This window comes from Callithrix jacchus, chromosome 6 (genome assembly GCF_049354715.1).
Source record: "Callithrix jacchus isolate 240 chromosome 6, calJac240_pri, whole genome shotgun sequence".
Taxonomy (NCBI): domain Eukaryota; kingdom Metazoa; phylum Chordata; class Mammalia; order Primates; family Cebidae; genus Callithrix; species Callithrix jacchus.
In genome coordinates this window covers 42244819-42265682 of record NC_133507.1, presented here as the reverse complement: position 1 = coordinate 42265682, position 20864 = coordinate 42244819, and the positions used below count along the sequence as shown (strand labels likewise).

The window sequence follows — 20864 nt, the reverse complement described above, 5'->3', positions numbered from 1 at the left end:
TGAAGTTAAGCAGTTTCAATTATTATTGTTATAGTAAGAGAAACAGAACAATTAAATATGAACCGAAGAAGATGGCTTTAGGTCATATCCCTATCCCTTCAGGATATTACCTATTGATCATTTTAGGTCAATGGTTGTCATTCTTGGGTGTGCACTAGAATCATCTGGAACCTTTTTAAAATATGTTTCTCTGGATGCCATCTGCAGTGATTTTGACTTAATTAGTACTGGGGTGAGTCCTGGGAAGGTACCAAAAGTTGACTTTCCTAAGTGAGTCTAATGTATAGCCAGGGTTGAGAATTGCTGGTCTAGGCCAAGAGAGTTAAGCATTCTGGAGAAGGTTAACAATAGTAACACATTATGAAAATTAATAATCTTGAGGTTTTATAAGATTCTCATTTAATATTTCATCATTTACTCAAGCAATCAGTCATGCATTCAGAAAATAAATGTGTATTTAGAATACTAAATGCTTTTTTCAAAGAAAACATGTTTTCTAGAATATTCTTACTAAGACAATACAGTGAACAAGCACCTTTTAGATGTACACTGAGTTCATAAATGATTTCTTGCTTAACATTGTTAACTAGAATAATTTACTTGTACAGTTCTCTAAACTCACTTTACCTGTAATTTTCTTGATACTATCACTCTCTCCCTCAGTGCCTAGTACAGATCTTGCATAAAGTAGGGGCTTAATAAAAGTATGTAGCATTAAGATTGCACAAAAAAAGACTCCAAAACTTACTTTCTTTCTTTCTTTTTTAATTATTGCACTTTAGGTTCTGGGGTACATGTGCAGAACATGCAGGATTGTTGCATAGGTACATACATGGAAATGTGGTTTGCTGCCTCCATCCCTGTCACCTATAAGGCATTTCTCCCCATGTTATCTCTCCCCAACTCCCTACCCCTCGCTGTCCCTCACAAGTTCCCCCCCACCAACAGACCCCAGTGTGTGAGGCTGCCCTCCCTTTGTCCAAGTGTTCTCATTATTCAACACCTGCCTATGAGTGAGAACATGCCGTGTTTGATTTTCTGTTCTTGTGTCAGTTTGTTGAGAATGATGGTTTCCAGATTCATACATGTCCCTACAAAGGACACCAACTCATCGTTTTTTATGGCTGCGTAGTATTTCATGGTATATATGTGCCACATTTTCCCTTTCCAGTCTATCATCAATGGGCATTTGGATTGGTTCCAAGTCCTTGCTACAGTGCTGCAATGAACATACGTGTGCAAGTGTCTTTATAATAGAACAATTTATAATCCTTTGGATATATACTCAGTAATGGGATTGCTGGGTCAAATGGTATTTCTATTTCTAGGTCCTTGAGGAATTGTCATACTGTCTTCCACAATGGTTGAACTAATTTGCACTCCCACCAATAGTGTAAAAGTGTTCCTATTTCTCCACATCCTCTCCAGCATTAGTTGTCTCCATATTTTTTAATGATTACCATTCTACCTGGCATGAGATGGTTTCTCAATGTGGTTTTGATTTGCATTTCTCTAATGACCAAAGATGATGAGCATTTTTTCATATATTTGTTGGCCTTATATATGTCTTCTTTTGAAAAGTGTCAATTCATATCCTTCACTCACCTTTGAATGGGTTTGTTTTTTTCTTGTAAATCTATTTTAGTTCTTTGTAGATTCTGGATATTAGCCTTTTATCAGATGGGTAGATTGCAAAAATTTTTTCCCATTCTGTTGGTTGCTGGTTCACTCTAATGATTGTTTCTTTTGCTGTGCAGAAACTCTAGAGTTTAACTAGATCCCATTTGTCTATTTTGGCTTTTGTTGCCAATGCTTTTGGTGTTTTAATCATGAAGTCCTTGCCTATGCCTATGTCCTGAATAGTTTTGCCTAGGTTTTCTTCTAGAATTTTTATGGTGTTAGACCTTATGTTTAAGTATTTAATCCATCTGGAGTTAATTTTAGTGTAAGGTGTTAGTAAGGGGTCCAGTTTCTGCTTTCTGCACATGGCTATCCAGTTTTCTCAACACCATTTATTAAACAGGGAATCCTTTCCCTATTGCTTGTTTTCGTCAGGTTTATCAAAGATCAGATGGTTGTAGATGTGTGGTGCTGCCTCTGAGGCCTCCGTTCTGTTCCATTGGTCTATATCTCTGTTTCATACCAATACCATGCTGTTTTGATTACTGTAACCTTGTACTATAGTTTGAAGTCAGCTTGCGTGATGCCTCTAGCTTTGTTCTTTTGCTTAGAATTGACTTGGCTCTGCAGGCTTGCTTTTGGTTCTGTATGAAGTTTAATGTGTTTTTTTCCAGAAGGTCATAGGTAGCTTGATGGTGATAGCGTCAAATCTATAAATTACTTTGGGCAATATGGCCATTTTAACAATATTGATTCTTCCTAACCATGAACATGGAATGTTTCTCCATCTGTTTGTGTCCTCTCTTATTTCATTGAGCAGTGGTTCATAGTTCTCCTTGAAGAGGTTCTTTACTTTCCTTGTTAGTTGTATTCCCAGGTATTTTATTCTCTTTGTAGCAATTGTGAATGGCAGTATGTTCTTGATTTGGCTCTCTTTAAGTCTGTTATTGGTGTATAGGAATGCCTGTGATCTCTACACATTGATTTTATATCCTGAGACTTTGCTGAAGTTGCTTATCAGTTTCAGGAGATTTTGGGCTAAGACAATGGGGTCTTCTAAAGATACAACCATGTCATCTTCAAATAGAGACAATCTGACTTCCTCCTTTCCTAACTGAATACCCTTTATTTCTTTTTCTTGCCTGATTACTCTGGCTAGAACTTCCAATACTATCTTGAATAGGAGTGGTGAGACAGGGCATCCTTGTCTAGTGCCAGATTTCAAAGAGAAAGCTTCCAGTTTTTGCCTATTCAGTATGATACTGGCTGTGGGTTTGTCATAAATAGCTTTTATTATTTTGAGATATGTTCTGTTGATACTTAGTCTGTTGAGAGTTTTTAGCATAAAGGGCTGTTGAATTTTGTCAAAGGCCTTCTCTGCATCTATTGAGATAATCATATGGTTTTTTTCTTTGGTTCTGTTTATGTGGTACATTACATTTGTAGACTTGCATATCTTGAACCAGCCTTGCATCCCCAGGATGAAGCCTACTTGATTTTGATGGATAGGCTTTTTGATTTGCTGTTGCAATCAGTTTGCTAGTATTTTATTGAAGGTTTTTGCATCTATGTTCATCATGAATATTGGCCTGAAGTTTTCTTGTTGAGTCTCTGCCAGGTTTTGGCATCAGGATGATGTTGGTCTCATAAAATTATTTGAGAATGGTTCCCTACTTTTGGTTGTTGGGAATAGTTTCAGAAGGAGTGGTACCAGCTCCTCTTTGTATGTCTAGTAGAATTCAGCTGTGAACCCATCTTGATCTGGGCTTTATTTGGTTGGTAGGCTATTAATTGCTGCCTCAACTTCAGCCCTTGTTATTGGTCTATTTAGGGTTTCAACATCTTCCTAGTTTAGGCTTGGGAGGGTGAAGGTATCCAGGAATTTATCCATTTTTTCCAGGTTTAGTGGTTTATATGCATAGAGTTGTTTATAGTAATCTCTGATGGTAATTTGTATTTCGGTGGAATCTGTGGTAATATCACCTTTATCATTTTTTATTGCCTCTATCTTATTCTTCTCTCTTTTCTTTTTAATTAATCTGGCTAGTGGTCTATTTTGTTGATCTTTTCAAAAAACCAGCTCTTGGATTTATTAATTTTTTGAAGGGTATTTTCTGTCTCTATCACCTTCAGTTCTGCTCTAATCTTAGTTATTTCTTGTCTTCTGCTAGCTTTTGAGTTTTTTTTATCTTGCTCCTCTAGCTCTTTCAATTTTGATGATAGGGTGTCAATTTTAGATCTTTTTTTTACTTTTCATGTGGGCATTTATTGCTGTAAATTTTCCTCTAGACACTGCTTTAAATGTGTCCCAGAGATTCTGGTATGTTGTGTCTTTGTTCTTGTTGGTTTTGAAGAACATCTTTATTTCTGCCTTCATTTCTCTGTTTATCCAGTCAACATTCAAGAACCAGTTGTTCAGTTTCCATGATGTTGTGCAGTTCTGAGTTATCTTCTTCATCCTGAGTTATAATTTGATTGCACTGTGGTCTGAGAGACTGTTTGTTATTATTTCTGTACTTTTGCATTTGCTGAGGAGTGATTTGCCTACAATTAATTATATGGTCAGTTTTAGAATAGGTGTAATGTGGTGCTGAGAAGAATGTATATTCTGTGGATTTGGGGTGGAGAGTTCTGTAAACGTTTACTAGGTTTGCTTGGTCCAGATCTGAGTTCAACTCCTGGATATCCTTGTTAATTTTCTGTCTTGTTGATCTGTCTAATATTGACAGTGGAGTGTTAAAGTCTCCCACTATTATTGTATGGGAGTCTAAGTCTCTTTGCAGGTCATTAGGAACTTGCTTTATGTATCTGGGTGCTCCTATATTGGGTGCATGTATTTCGGATCGTTAGCTCTTCTGGTTGCATTGATCCTTTTACCATTATGTAATGTCCTTCTTTGTCTCTTTTAATCTTTGTTGGTTTAAAGTCTATTTTATCAGAGACTAGGATTGCAACTCCTGCTTTTTGTTGCTCTCTGTTTGCTTGGTAAATCTTCCTCCATCCCTTTATTTTCAGCCGGTGTATATCCATGCATGTGAAATGGGTTTCCTGGATACAGCACACCAATGGGTTTTGACTTTTTATCCAATTCGCCAGTCTGTGTCTTGATTGGGGCATTTAGCTCATTTGCACTGAAGTTTAATATTGTTATGTGTGAATTTGATCCTGCCATTTTGATGCTAGCTGGTTGTTTTACCCATTAGTTGACGCATATTCTTCATTGTGTCGATGCTCTTTGCCATTTGATACATTTTGGAGGTTGATACTGGTTGTTCCTTTCTATGTTTAGTGCTTCTTTGAGGAGTTCTTGTAAGGCAGGCCTGGTGGTGATGAAATCTCTGAGCAATTGCTTGTTCATAAAGGGTTTTATTTCTCCTTTGCTTATGAGGCTTAGTTTGGCTGGATATGAAATTTCTTTAAGGATGTTGAATATTGGATCCCACTCTCTTCTGGCTTGTAGTGTTTCTCCTGAAAGATCCACTGTGTCTGATGGGCTTCCCTTTGTGGATTACCTGACCTTTCTCTCTGGCTGCCGTTAGCATTTTTCCTTCATTTCAACCCTGGTGAATCTGACGATTATGTGCCTCAGGGTTGCTCTTCTTGAGGAATATTTTTGTGGTATTCTCTATATTTCCTGGACTTGAATATTGGCCTGCCTTGCTAGGTTGGGGAAGTTCTCCTGTATAATATCCTGAAGAGTGTTTTCCAGCTTGGATTCATTCTCTCTGTCACATTCAGGTACACCTATCAAATGTAGATTAGGTCTTTTCACATAATTCCATATTTTCTTGGAGGCTTTGTTCATTTCTTTTTACTATTTTTTCTCCAATCTTATGTTGTTCATTTTAGATGTTCAATTGATAAGCTTATGTATATATTCTAAGAAAAGACTGATCACACTTTTGTTTCAGCATTAAAGATATGGAACCACGAAAAATAGGTACTTTAAAAAAGGACTTAACTCGATTCAAGGCACTGTGCTTACATATACTTTACAGTACCAAATTTTTTTATTCTGTGATCAACTTTTAGACATTTTAATGGTTTTGAAAGTTGAATGCGTGATACACCAGTGATCAAGTTTTGAATGCATGATGCACCAATGGTAAAGAAAAGTTCTCTGCTGCAGGATACAGAGAACTGGTTTGTCCAGTTGCATGGGGCATAGACAGAGATGATGGCCTTTGGGCTGTGCTACACAGTTCTCTTGGCAGGAGGTGGAGGCCACTGGCCATCCCAGTTGGTACAGATGCTTACCTCTATCTTAAAGTTCATTCTATTGAAAAGTGTTAACATGGACTCCAATAATGAGTTCTGTTTTACCCAATTTTTCCTGGCTTAGAGTTGTGCAGCTCAAAATAGTAATCACACTTTGCAATTATTTGGTGGTGTTGGGGGATATTGCATCCTTTTTAGGAACTTAGGGGGAATAATTTTTTTGTGGGCATTTTCAATTTTGGACAATAAATTCTTTTCAGAGTATTAATTATATAAATAGCAATAGCTTGATTCTCCTTTTGGCCTAGAGATGATATAGTCCTCTCCAGACTTCATTCTGGATTTCTGAGGATTATTTAGCAAGATCATGATATACACTTGATATTTATGTGGGAAGTCCTGTGGTTTTGCTACTCTGACTTCTTTTGCTGAAATTATTATGTAGCAGAAGTGTGTCTACATGACCAATGCCTTGACAGCTTTGTACCCTAAGATTCAATTGGCTTTCCTATGCAGAGACACTTTGCATGTGTCCTTGCAGCTCACGGCTAGAAGAAATATATTTTTTCCTGTTGTTTTATTCTTCATCCTTTCCTATAATAAAGCATAGTTGTGAGTATAACCTGTAAAAGGACATTTGAGTCCTTTTGGTGAATCACCAACCTTAAGGTGGTCATGGGACCCTTGAAACACAGGAAAGTCAGATTGGGAGGACGGGAGTAATGGGAAGTGTCATTTTGACAAAAACTTTTAGAAAGTGAAGGAGTAAGCCATTTGGATTTTAGGGAGAAGACAATTCTGGGAAGAAGGAATTACCTATGCAAAGACCTGGAGGTGGGAGTGTGACTGGCATGTTCAAGGAAGCATAGAGAGGCTGTTGTGGATCACAATGGATGAAGATAAAGGAGTGAAAATGAGCTGAAAGATGCAGTGGGCTCACAAAAGGACATTGAGCGCAGAGGGTGATGTCAGTCAGTCAGCACATGCTTGCTGAATGAATTGCTAAATTCCCATCTTTCTTCTAAGGAGGAATATCTTATGTTTCGTCAGCTCATGTATTTCTTATTTGTCAGAGACTTTGCATATTATTCTTAACCTCTTTGTTTTTTCCTCAGTTGTTAAGAATTTTTGCTGAGTAACCTCAGGAAAAAAAATACTTTCTCTGTCTTCTTTTCATCTGTGATGCCAAACATGACCCTGAACTTAGGGGAAATCAGTCATACCATGCCTAAGTGCAGAGGGGATATCCAAGATGAGGCTTAAAGGATAAGTATCTGTGATTGAATTTCCAGGTTTAGGGAGCTATGCTATTCACTCCTTCCAACCCCATTTTCAAAACTCAATTCTGATTTTTTTTCTTCACAGAGGAGTGCTGTCACCTTAGTCTGAGTTAGGTGCTCAGCACTTACATGGCAGTAGTGACCAATGCTTTTTCAAACATTTAAATTAAAATGATCTTGAGCTTTCCTCACTGGGCTGAAGGCTCTTCTGTCTCTCTGTACCTAGTGCCATCACATACAGTATCCTTAATAAATGTTGAATAAGTGGTTGGGTAAGTGAATAAATGCTTGTGATTCTAAGGAAGGATGAAAAATTGGGAGGAAAAAACAAGTCAGAATGATAAATGCCTGTGGAGTGAGCTTGGACAATCTGTTTTAGGAGCTTCAGTCAGATTGAGTGATTTCCATTGTGGAAAGCGGTCCTTTAGGTAGGCAAGAAGGATCGGAGTCCAAGTAGTAATGGCTCAGCTCTCATTTGTTCCCTGTTGAGTTCTCTATTGTGTGCTAGTTTTTAAGTTGTAAAGGCCCTTTTTATGTTATCCATTTCATTAGTGTTGGTGAATCACACTTATTTAAGCCTTCAGTCCTAATGGATAAAAAGTGTATTTTATTTGCTCTATAACATTTTATACCTTTGGAGATCATGTCTTTATTCTATCTCATTAATTTATTCTTAGAGTTGAGATTGTTCTCTCCCATAAATATTAGCTTACGGCAAGTAAATTTGTGCTTCAAACACACACAGTTCTGTTTCTTTTAAACCTCAAAGCCAATGAGAGTTGGGATCCAATTTGGGGCTTAAGCAGTGAAAGGGAGGCTTTTCTATTTTACTGATTTTTTTTTTTTAATTTAGCACTCTTTTGTTTCTTTAAAAGAAGGAGGCTTGTGTGTCCATATTTGAAATGCTGTAGAGAGTAAACTGATTAAGTCCTTTCCTCCCTACTTTTCAGAATGTATAATAATATGGTCCTTTTTCTTTATAAGCTCCTTCATTGTTGCCTTTTCTGAACTTTCAGCCCTCATTCCAATTAAATAGGGAAATTGTGCTAGTACCTTGGGAGAAAGACTCCTAAAACTACTTTGCTGATATTGCTTTATAGTAGTAAAAATAAAAATTTTAATTTCTAGGATACATTTGCCTTATAGTTAGGAAATTTTGCTACTCCCTGGTAGCATTCTTTGGTCAAAATTTTTTTTCTAGTCAAAATTTGCAGGTTAAATATTCTTATGAGAAAACATTGTATTGATTTCTGAAAGGAAGAGTAATGTTATTTATTTCTTGCTGTAATTATTAACAGTAATATAAAATATTTTTCACTGTCAACTGTGGGATTAAGCTTAAAATTTTGTACCCAATACTGGGCCTTGAGAGCTGGCTGTAATTTCTGGTGGCCCCTACCGAAATCCTGCAATTATCATTACTGTTTTCAGGTGCTTGGCCACTTTTGGTCTTTATCTTTCTCCTTTTTCTACCGCTCTCCCTTCATTCCTTCTCTCTCTGCAGCTCATCTTCTCTTCTTCCCTCTCTTTCCCCATCCCTCTCATTTAGTAAGTATCCACATGCTAACTCTTATTAAGCTTAAGGTTTAGTATGACTCATACTGAGTTGGAAACAATAGGGGCTGTCAAGAAGCTGACTTTTGCTGAGAGAAGACCCACAGAAAAGGAAAACATACCAGAATATATCATGTGTCATTAATCTGGTCAATACAGAAGAGGAGATCCTATTTGGTTGGGCTAAAGGCACATTTATTTGAGAAGGGGGCATTTGACCTATACTATGAAGGATAGGTTAGAATTTTGACAGGTAGAGATTTTTAAAAGGGTATTTCAGATGGAAGAAAGAGAAGAATAATTATGTTGTAGCAGGAAAGTGGGTTCTCTTGGTTAGTGACCAGTGACCCATTTATGAGACAGTATAGAACAGGGTTCTGCAAACTTTTTCTGTAGATTGCCAGATATCACTGTAGTAAACTTTGCCATTGTAGCCACAGGGAATATATAAATGAATTAACATGACTGTGTTCCAGTAAAACTTAATTTACAAAATCAGAGGGGATCAAAGTTGGCAAACAGGCGGTAATTTGCCCATATCTGGTATGAGTATGATGAATGGGGGAAAAAAATTGGAAAGGGAGGTGGTGGCCAGATCTTAGAGAATTTTGAATGCCAGACTTAAGAGTTAGAAAATAATTGATATTCTGTTTAGTGACCATGATGGTTATGTTTCTACTAATTGTTTAAATACCAAGACATTTAAATTTGGAACCAGATGTTTTTTGTTCATTTCTTCATGTATTTGTATACCTACCTCTAAACTGAGATTTCTCGGAAGCTGAATATTTTGTGTGAAAATGGTGGGTAGAGAGCAAACTAGGCCTATGAATGACCCCAAAGAAGCCTGATTTGGGAGCTAAGCAGAAGCTTGGCATCTTTTAGGTTCTTACCGTAAAGTCTTCTCAGAAGTAGATCAAAAAGATCATGAAAAATAGGTGAGAATTCATGGGTAGGCTCTCAGATGATCTAGACTCAAAATGTTGACATTTTTCCTGTTAAAAAAAAAGATAGTGTAAACTGATATCAAAGTAGATATTAGATTTGTATGTTTGGATACTTAGAGAAATTTTTATACATATTCTAAACTAATTTCTACATAATTTCTAGAAGATTGTGTTAGATACTATAAAAAGTTTTCTTGTCTGTTTCAATATTGTTTTTCTACCTCCTTTGTCATAATATCAGAAATTCTGTATTTTTTTGACATGTTGTTTTCCCTCAGAATTATACATCAGGGAAATCCTATATTCTATTACTGTCTGTATCCTCAATCCCCGTCTCATGCGGATTTGAGCAAGAGTAGGTAGTCAGTAAACATTTGTTGAATGAATTCATATCATGAACATTTCCATTATTTCCAACTATTTTTTTCCACTATATTTTTGTATTCTTCATTTTTCCTAGTTCTCAGGATACATAAAACTCAATCAAGTTTTTTGAATTTATTTCATTAAAATACTGTTTTTAAAATTTGACCTATAATTTGTTTATAAAATCTTTTATTTTAGCAGTGTATATCCCTGTAGGAGATAAAAGTTGTCCCATATGAAATGAAATTATTATAGATACTTGCTTTTGACACATAATGGAAAAGAAGTAGGTGAGTTTTTATACTGGAGAAATCTGCAAAGGAGGTGGCTTTTCCAGGTATGGTGACAACAAAATAGGATGATGTCAGATTCTCTTGAAAAGAAGTGGGATTGTGATTTTTTTAAGCCCACCTACCTAAAGATATAACTGTCACCCAAATTTATGTAGTTAGCAGTATTTTTAAAGCTCTTTTGGACTTTTAGTTACCCGTTTGTCTTTTATAGGAAAACCATAATATAGTGTTGGTTCAAATATGTTTTTTCTAGAATATTCTTCTGTACATATTTATTATTATTTGAATTTTAGCTATTCTCACTACTTAACAATGCTTGCAATCATCTGCTAAATAGTTAAATCTCCTCCAGCAACCTCAGGACATAGCTCACTGATATGTATTTTATTTTTACTTGTCTCTCTCAACATTTAGATTATATGTTTTCTAAGGGTGCAGTTGAAATCATTTAATATTGAACTATTTTAAAACCGATAGTGACATGTTGAAAAGATGATTATGTGGGCAAGACATAATGATTATAATTAAGTGACAGAGAAAATAAATATGCTCATGGAAAGCTAAAAAATTACACTGGCGAAGAGTAGGTAGACAAAAGCACCTCTGGCTGAAAATTGTGTATTTAATCATGGATTCTGGTATATCTAAATGCCAAAGTATTTTTGTTGGAGGAGAGAACTAGTAGGTGATTATTAGGGATATATATATTGCTTCTGGCTGACTGTGCTATTGGCTTGATCAAGCTGTTGGCACCAGAGAAATCAGAAGCATCCTGTTTAAGTCATAAACAGGTTAAAGAAGGAAAAAAGGGAAAAAAAGAGTTGTTCATGCCTCATTAATTACTTTGACCAGGCTTTCAGCTGAGGTTTTTTTGTTGTTGTTCGTTTTTATAAAATGCTGCTTTTGCTGTGATTTGTGCTGGGGTAAGAGGCAAACCAAGGTTGATGATGGGAAAAAGAAGCTGAGAGAGTCAGTGAATGAGCATTTCCTTCTGAGCATTGGTTGTGAGATGAGAAAATAAGTTAGTAAGTATGATGAAAACCAAATCCCTAATGCTTTTCAGTAAGAGTTAATGTGGAGCATGGGACTTGAAGTCAGAAGTACTTGTCTGTGAATTCTGGTTATAACGTTTTTAGCTGTGCAGTTTTAATCTCAATTTCCCTGCCTTAACATTGGGAAACGTCTTACAGGTGTGTGTTAGGATGAAATTGGACAATATGTGTAAAGTTTCCAGCACTGCGCTAGGGGTGTGTGTGTGTGTGTCATACAAGTAAACATGTATGTATAAAACCTGTAACTTACAATGTCAGCTTTAACTGAGTGGGGTTAGAGAGGAAACAACTGCAAGTCGGTTTTTCCCATGTTGAGCTAGAGAAGACCTGTTGGTCAGGCCTGTATTATGTACTAAATCTGCTAAGCATTTTAAGATACAGATATAGGTGATCTCATCAGAGAGGGGGATTGTGATTTGGATCATCAAGATTTTACCTTTGCAAATCTTTTTTTTTTCCTAAGTATATTTTCTCATCAGATTTACATTAACATTATTATTACATGTGAAAACATAAAATCATCCATTCTGGATTAGAAAACATTTTATAAATCAAATCCAGCTTCAGAACGTCAGGAGGGTTTTAATGTGTCTTGTTTTGGCAACTGTACTTTTACAAGGATGAAACAGATGGAATATGCAGTTGTTTTTTTGGTTGTTTGTTTTGCAAATTTCACTTACGATCTTACCACACATTGGGATTTGTCTGTAAATCCAAAGGCTCTGAGAATTTCTGAAATTGATTATTGAAGCAAATAAATTAATAAAAATTTGCTATTGAATATGCTGTTGGAGGAGCCATTGTAGGTACATTTGGTTTGAACAGGATCTTTTACTGAATTTGAATAGGGAATCCCAATTCCCTTATGCTGTAGTTATGTTCAGTTTGTCTCTCATATGGTTTATCATGTTTTTGGTACTCGGCATTATCCTGATTTCCTTCACATTCCACAAAAGATAGAGTGGCCTATTAAATATTGTCTTTTATTTACAGTTGTACATATTTAATGTGCTTACTTAAGGAGTAAGCAACAGAAACCAACTATGGCCACAAGAAATAAAATACTTTCTAGGAAAGATTGTTATATAGTTCACAGATCAGCTGGAAGGGCTGCACAATCCAGTTTCTGGAAGGAGAGGGACCAGGGAAGAACTAGAAAGCACAATGGTAGGGCCTCATAGACTTTCCAAGGTAATTCAGTTTCAGCAACCATTAGCATCCTGAGATGGCACCATCTAGTGGCAGGAAAACAAGCTCAGGGCTCCCACCGAGGGGAATTGTATAATTATTTCATTATATGTTACAATGTAATAATAATGAATTATACAATAAATGTAATACATTTGAATCATCCTGAAACCATCCCCCTCATCTGGTCCATGGAAAAGTCTTCTATGAAACCAGAGCCTGGTACCAAAAACGTTGGGCGCCATTGACATATATTACTATCATAACCTTTTTAAAAATGTTTTTAACCCCAGCATTGTATTTTCCATTTGAGTTTGAGGACGTGGTTTGGCATGAATATGTGTGTGTATGGCCAGGGGATGCTTTTTCTTTTTAATGATGTTAAATAAGAATTTAAGTTCTCAGTGATGATTGCAATCATATATTACTTGAGTTAATTTAGTAGTGTCACCCCAAGCACCACTGTTCCATGGGGCAAAGATGGCTTTGGAGTCCTTCGTGGCATTAGCAGTGGTGAATCCATGTGGTCTGCATGGTTTGATTTTTGACTTGGGGTCTTATATGTTGGCCGTTTGCAGGGTTGCTTTACTTCTCATATTCTTCCGTAGGAGTAGGCTGTCTGCATGTGCAGTGGCCTGTCAGCACTTGGGAGTGGTTGCATGTGCGGTGTGTTTACTCAAGTTGTACACGTGCTCACTTGAGGCATTTTTCCCTTACCAGGCATATGTTCCTAGAGGAAGGTCATATGTCAGTTAAACTGAAGTATGAAGAGGTAAATTCTGCCATTTTACATCTTCGTGCACGTGCTTGAGCCCAAATCCTGAGATCTTATCAGGAAGCTGCTAATCACCAGTTTTAGGTTTTCTATCTATTGGGAGACTGCCTTTCCCTGGTGCCAGCTGTGACCGATTATTATTATATAGAGAGAGTTTAACAACTGCCTAACCATTGCCTGATGTTTGCCTGACATTCCTGGTGGGGTTAAGTCCTCTCCTGCCTTACTCATGTCTGACTTCTGACTATAACAATGGGTATATTTGAAGGCTGACATAGCCCCTTACCATCTATGAGACTTTGGTCAATTTTCGTGACATATCTGAATCTTCATTTTTTTAATCAATAATATGGATTTGATGTTACATATTTTACAAAGGTATATTGAGATTTTTATGATCTATGCATACAAGCATGTATGTATGGGTTGGTATGTAACTGACAAATGGGTTCTTCTTGCCTGCTTCCCAGTTAAAGCTGATTTATCAAGGCTGGGGAATTGCAATGAAGAAAGAGTTTCGTTCATGCAGAGCCAGCTGAACACGATACCAGTTTGTTTATTACTCAAATCAGCCTTTTCCAAGAACTTGGAAGTTTTTCAAAGGTAGTTTTGTCACAGGATCCTTGGAGTGTCACTTTGCCAGACAGAAACCTTTGTGCTGGTAACTCCTTTACCTGAGTTTTGCTCAGGCCTACTGGGCTCATTCTTCCTACTTGGCTTGGCAGCCTGCACTTGGCTCACTCTCCTAGCCTGGATCCCATGCTTGCCAAGGGTAAGCCAGGCACAGAACATTGAGGGGTATGTGAGTATGGGGTCCAGCCACTGCACAAAACTATACATGCTGGCTGTGACAAGGCAGACGGCTCCAGGTGCCGGCATGAGTGGTGGCTCCCTGCAAGGCTGTGGCTGGAACAGGTGTACCTCAAGTGGCTTTCACTATAGGCATTGGGGAACATGGTGGCATCTGGAAACTTGGAGACCTCAGAAACTGCAGAACCTCAAAGAGAGTCTCCACCTTGGCTCAGGGAGCTCCTAGGTCTGGGCTCCCTGAAGGACTGCAGCTCTTCTCTTTCCTTCTTATCACCTGCAATGTGGTGAGTAGAGGGGCATGTTTCAGCCTGTATTTGTTACAGCTTTTTCAGTCCCACTATTCAGTGGGTCCTGAGTTCTTGTCCTGTGTCCAGGAAGAAGGAAGTACATAGACAACTAGAGGGTGAGCAAGGTGAGAAGGTGCTCTATTGAGTGAAAGTAAAGCTCTCAGGAGACTGTAGGATGGGTGTTATCAGTGCCGGTATAAATGATACCCCAAAGTAGGTTGCTCCTTTCCACAGGCAGGCCATCCCAATGAGTACCCTCAGCAGAGAGGAGACCCAGAGTGGACCTCTGCAGACCTCAGCAGAGAGGAGACCCAGGAGGCTCATCCACAGGCAGGTCATCCCAACCCAATGAGTAGAGGCTCTCAGGGGAGAGGAGACCTGGAGTGGGTAGCTTCTATCTGCAGGTAGGTCATCCTGACAAGTGTGCAGCCCTCAGCAGAGAGACAAGACCTAGAGTGTGTAGCTCCTACCTACAGGCAGTTCATCCCAACATCTCTGTGGCCCTCAGTGGAGAGGAGACCCAGAGTGGGTAGCTTTTATCTGCAGGCAGGTCATCCTGTCCTCTGCTTGACTCTGGCTGAGTTTAGGGGTTTTATGAGCTTCAGAGGGGAGGAAGTGCATGCTGATTGTTCCATGGGTGGCCATGTGTGGGCCTGGAAAATGCGCCATAAGTTTTCATTCTGGTCTGTGGAACTGGCAGCCCAGCCCTCATGCTTCAGGTCATCCCTAGCTTGAAGGTAGGGCTTCACTGGGGACCCACCCCTTTCTGCCCAGGGACCTGTCTGACTCCTGCCATCAATCATGTTGTCCATGGTGCCCAGGTTGTTTATCTGAGGGGGTACCCACAAGCCCACATGGAGCCACCCTCAATCCCCACTGTTTCCCTCCTGTGCCCAACAGTCCCCAAAATCCGGAGGTGGCCTAGATGGCAGGGGGCTGGCCTATCAGTGCTGCCCCAAGTGTGTGCACATCCAGCTGGCTTGTGACAGTGCCTGTTCTTGGCCACAACTTTGCTTTGCCCCAGAGCTGGCACTGGGAGTAGGGAGAGGGCAGACAGTGGAAGCAGGCACTTTCAAGCCTGGGGGGCAGAAGGGACTCCTGGGCCCCTGAGAGCAGAGAGATTCCAGGGTCTGGAGCCACAGCTGTCAGGCTGCAGCTGTGCCTGGGAGTACAGCCTTCTGCCCCACCAACTCGGTAGAGGCAGGGGTCCCTCTGGTCCTGTGGATTTTGAAGTCCCAGCCATGCCTTCCACACTGCAGCTGGCGCCCTCACAGTGGCTGCTCCACACAAGCTATCACTGCTATCAGTTTGGGGGAAGTGGGGAAGGGGGGACAGTGGCAGTGGCTAGACAATGGGTGCTTTCTGCCGATTGGTTGGGTCAGAGATGAAATTATAGGGAGTCAAAGCTATCCTCTTGAGCTGAGTTGCTTCTGGGTGCTGCCACAGGAGTGGTGGAGCCATCAGATATGCAAAAAACTTGAAAAGACATCTCAAAAGGCCAATCCTTAGGTTCTACAGTAGTGGTGTTATTTGTAGGAGTAATTGGGGAAGTTGTGACCTCCAGACTAATGATTGGCAATCTACACCTTAGAATTCAGCCTCCTCACATTCTTCTATCCTGATGGGTCTCATTAGCTTTACAAAGGCAGTTATGTTTGGAGGAAGGGCTATTATTATTTAAACTATAAACTAAATATCTCCCAATGCTAGCCCAGCCTTAACCCAGGAATAATTAAGTTAGCTTCAAGGCTACCAGCAAGAGGAAGGGGGTTGGCTAGGTCAAATCTCTCCAACCATTTAAATTTTCTAATTTTTGCAAAGGCAATCTCAGACACATGTATTTATTCTTTACCTTCATCTTTTGAGTTTTAAATTGTTACAAATATATTTTTTTATAAAAAGTACTATTAATGGGCTGAATTTCTGATACAATTGAAAGACAGTTTGATGAACAGCTTAAGACCTATGGCTTATTTGGCCTTTTATGACTGAATGTTCTTCAATTTATCTCTTAAAAGTAATGATACTAATGACTACTCAAAGTACCTTGACCTCTCATAAGGTTCTCTATTATTAAATATGCCAAAGCAGATGTATGGATAAACTTTACTTATCTCTGTATTATATTGGAATCTCTTCCCCATATTAACATTTAAATATATATGAGATTGTTGTTCAGGAAATTCAGTGTTTCAGATAGACTAATGAAACCTCAATTTAAGGTGTGATTTGATACAATCATCTCTTTGCTTTTCTCAATCAATTCTTCCCAACTCCACACTCTAAACTGAGATAATAATTGCTTTTAAGAGAGTAACCAGGCAGATGTAGGGCAATGGTTTACAAGCATAAGCTTTAAATGAGAGGTGTCCTGAGTTTATGTCCTGTTTCCTCCATTTACCGAGGGTTAGCCATGGCTCATTTTCAAACCTCTGCAACTCTCAGTTATCAATATGTATAAAATAAAATAGCATCTCTCCAATGAGGGTTTTTTGAAGAGTAAATAGAATATGAACTTAAAAACTAACACAATGCTTGGCTCATTACCCCCAGAACATTTTAGTTCTTATTATGGTTAAAATCTTTATAAGAGGAGGTATCCTGAAATATGTTTGTCTGTGTGTCTGTCTTTCTGTCTCTCCCTCTTTCCGTGTGTGTGTGTGTGTGTGTGTGTGTGTGTGTGTAGAGAGAGAGAGAGAGAGAAGTGTTTGGATAACATTTAACTTTTTAGACTCTAGAAAGGATCAGAGCTATTTTTTTTTCTAGCTTGGTGTATTGTATCTTCCGTAGGACTGGGTGATTATTACAAACATTCTATTTATATTTAAAAATGTCTTTTTTATGATCCAGAAGCAATTTAAAGTCCAATTTAACAAAGCTAGAATGGACAAGGTATAACCATATTTTGGTAGCAATATTGAGGCTCAGTCAACATTGACTAGAATTTTAATCTGATACACTGTTCTTGATAAAAATTTTGATTAAAATAGGTTTATGCAGATGCATTGCAGTGTAATCAATATTTATGGTATTTCTCATCAGTGTACTGTAATATTTGTGAAGTGCTTTCTAATCGTGGAATAATAATTTTTGTTACTAATCAAATTAAATGATACACAGCTCTGTACTGGACATATCATTTCATTTTATTATCTCAAAGTAGTTAACTATTTTCCTGATTTTACATATGAGTAAGTGGATTTTGAGACCTAACTTACCCAAAGTCACATATCTCAGGAATGGCAGAGGTGGATGGTGACTGACTCCAGAGATTGCTTATAGGGGAAAAGAAAGCATCTTTCACAGAGATGTGATACATGCTTGCAAAGACACTTTCATGGTGGTACAAGTTCTTTCTTAGGCAGACGTTACCAAGATCTGTACTTAAACAGTAAGATCAGAGGCTTAGGTAGAAACAGGCTTTAGTTTTCATTTTCCTCAACATATGTTAGTTTCTTTTCTCTTTCTTTCTTTTTTTTTTTTTTTTTTTTAGGAGACAGGGTCTCAGTGTGTTGCCAAGGCTGGAATGCAGTGGTGTGATCATGGCTCACTGCAACTTTGACCTCCTGAGATAAATGATGATCCTCCCATCTCATCCTACGAAGTAACTGGGACTACAGACACACCCAGCTAATTTTAATATTTTTGTAGAGACAGGGTCTCATTATGTTACCTAGGCTGGTCTTAAACTCCCAGCCTCAATCAGTCCTCTTGCCTTAACCTCCTAAAATGCTGGGATTACAAGCGTGAGCCATAATGCCCCGCCTTGTTTTCTTATATACGTAATGGATAGTGCTTTTTTATATTTTAAAAAAGGACTTTTTTTTGATAGTTTGTATATCTGGCACTGAAAAACATCATCTGCTTTTCAGACAACAGAAAAAAATAAGAGCTAGCCATGCAGTAACGGCATTTTATTCTAACAGCTTTGACTACATTTGGAACGTGTTAAATCTATATAACTTGATGGTGTTACAGAATTTGTTTGGTGCTGCTTTGACAGTTAGAAATGTCTGCAGCCACCACTGTCTTGGTCTTGCTCAGCCCAGCAGGCTGCGCTTGGCTCATGCCTGCTCAGATCCCGTACCCGCTGTGGCTCCACGCACAGCCTGTGGCTGGACTGGGCATGCCACAAGTGGCTTCTGTGTTGGGTGCTGGTGTCTAGACTAGAAGAACATGGTGGTACCCAAAAACTCAAAGATGCCAGTGATCATGGAGCCCCAAGGGGTGTGACAGCTCTTGCTTGGGGAGTCCTGAGGTTTGAGCTTCCAGAAGTGTTGCAGCCCTCTACTTCTCTAACTTGGTGAATGGGAATACAGCTATTTTATTCCCACCATCCACAGCCCAGTGGGCAGAAGTTGGGTTACAGCTTGTTCATTTCTGCTGCCTGCAATCTGGTGAATTCCAGGTTCTTGTCCCATTGCCAAGAGGAATAAGGTACACAGACACTAGAGAGTAAGTAGGGGAGAGAAGAATCATTGAGCAACAGAAGGAAAGCTCTCAGTGGAGAATGAACCCTGAAAGCAGGGTAGTCATCTGTGAGGCTGAGTCTGGGGTTTTTGTGGGCTTAAAATGGGAAAGTACAGGCTGAATAGTCCATGTGTGGTCTTGGGGAAAGCACTATTCGATTCGTTTTTAAAAGGCATCATCCAGAAGGAACCAATCAAGAGAGTGTAAGACTAGGATGGAGGTTCTCACTCTGATCAAGGACTCTGTCCAGAACTGGCAGTTCAGTTTTCAGGTTTCAGGCTTTCTTTGGCTTGAAGGTTGGCACTGAAAGGGGACCCATTTCTGACTTTCTAGGAATTTGTCTCCTGTTGCTATTGATAGCATTAGAGTTAGTGAGACACAATAAAAATGTATTTTCGTTAAGAGAGAACCTCTACCTATTATTTGCTGCTGTCCTTTCTTCTCCTTTTTTAATTGATAGGAAAAAAATGGAGTAATATTGTGCCTTAATAACAAATACAGCCATATATAACTTAACAATAACAATACACTATGAGAAATGCCTTGTTAGGTGACTTCATTGTTTTGTGAACATCATAGTATACTTACACAAACCTAGATGGTGAGGTCTCCTGCACAACTAGGCTATATGGTATAGCCTATTGCTCCCAAGCTACAAACCTGTACAGCATGTAACTGTAATGGATACTGTGGGCAACTGTAACACAATTTTAAGCGTCAGTGCATCTAAACATATCTCAGCATAGAAAAGGGACAATTAAAAGACCATACAAAAGATTTTTTAAAAATAGTACACTTGTAAAGGGCACTTACCATGAATGGAGGTTGCAGGACTGTAAGTTGCTCTGGGTGAGTGTGAATGTGATGCCCTAGGATATTACTGTATAATACTGTAGACTTTGTAAACACTGCACAGTGGTGTACTTAGGCTATATTAAATTCAGAAAAAATATTTTTTTCATCAATAAGTTAACCTTAGCTTACTACAACTTCATAAATTTTTTAAAAATTTAAACTTTTTGATTCTTTTGTAATACACTTGGCTTAAAAGAAACACATTGTACAACTGTACAAATTTTTTTCTGTCCTTATTTGATAAGCTTTTTTCTATTTTTTACCTTTTACTTTTTAAACTTTTTTTTTTGTTAAAAACCAGATGAATCTGGAAACCATCACTCTCAGCAAACTGACACAAGAAAAGAAAAACACTGCATGTTCTCACTCATAGGTGGGTGTTGAACAATGAGAACACATGGACACAGGGAGGGGAGCATCACACACTGTGGTCTGTTGGGGGGTGCCAAGGGAGGGACAGCATGGGCATGGGGATGTCGGGGAGGGATAACATGGGGAGAAATGCCAGATGTAGGTGATAGGGGGATGGAGGCAGCAAACCACATTGCCATGTGTGTACCTATGCAACAATCCTGCATGATCTGCACATGGACCCCAGAACCTAAAGTACAATTTAAAAAAATAACTAAGACAGAAATATAAACATTAGCCCAGGCCTATTCAGGGCAGAATCATTAATATTATTGTCTTCCACTTCCACATCTTGTCCCGCTGGAAGGTCTTCACAGGCAGCAGCACACATGCAACTGTCATCTCCTAAGATAATAGTGCCTTTATTTTTTTGGAATACCTCTTGAAGAATCTGCCTGAGTCTTTTTGCAGTTAACTTATTTTCCTATGTAGAAGAACTGTGTTGTCAAAATTATGATTAAAAAGTATAGTAAATTCATAAACTAGGAACATAGTCATCTATTATCAAGTTTTATTATATATGCTATACTCTCATACAACTGGCAGCACAGTAGGTTTGTTTACACCAGCGTCACCGGTAACACGTGAGTATGCATTGCTCTGCTACACTATGATGGCTATGATGTCACTAGGCAATGGGAATTTGCTCTATTATAATCTTCTCGAAGATTATATATGTGGTCCACCATTGACCAAAATGTTGTTAGGGAGCACTTGACTGTATTCAAATTAATTTTG

General features: G+C 38.6%; 1 protein-coding gene across 4 annotated transcripts in view; it reads left to right on the top strand.

The window, feature by feature from the left end:
- The window catches only part of FAM171B (family with sequence similarity 171 member B), an 84255-nt gene that overhangs the window by 27184 nt on the left and 36207 nt on the right, over positions 1 to 20864 (top strand). For 2 of the 4 annotated variants that reach the window (XM_035304319.3, XM_035304318.3), the window contains exon 1: positions 11196 to 11303. The exons of the other annotated variants lie outside the window; for them this stretch is intronic. In XM_035304319.3, the coding sequence (XP_035160210.2) occupies position 11303 (1 nt within the window). In that variant the 5' untranslated portion in view covers positions 11196 to 11302. Of the gene's footprint in view, positions 1 to 11195; positions 11304 to 20864 lie in introns of those variants that run through there. 4 annotated transcript variants of the gene reach the window in all.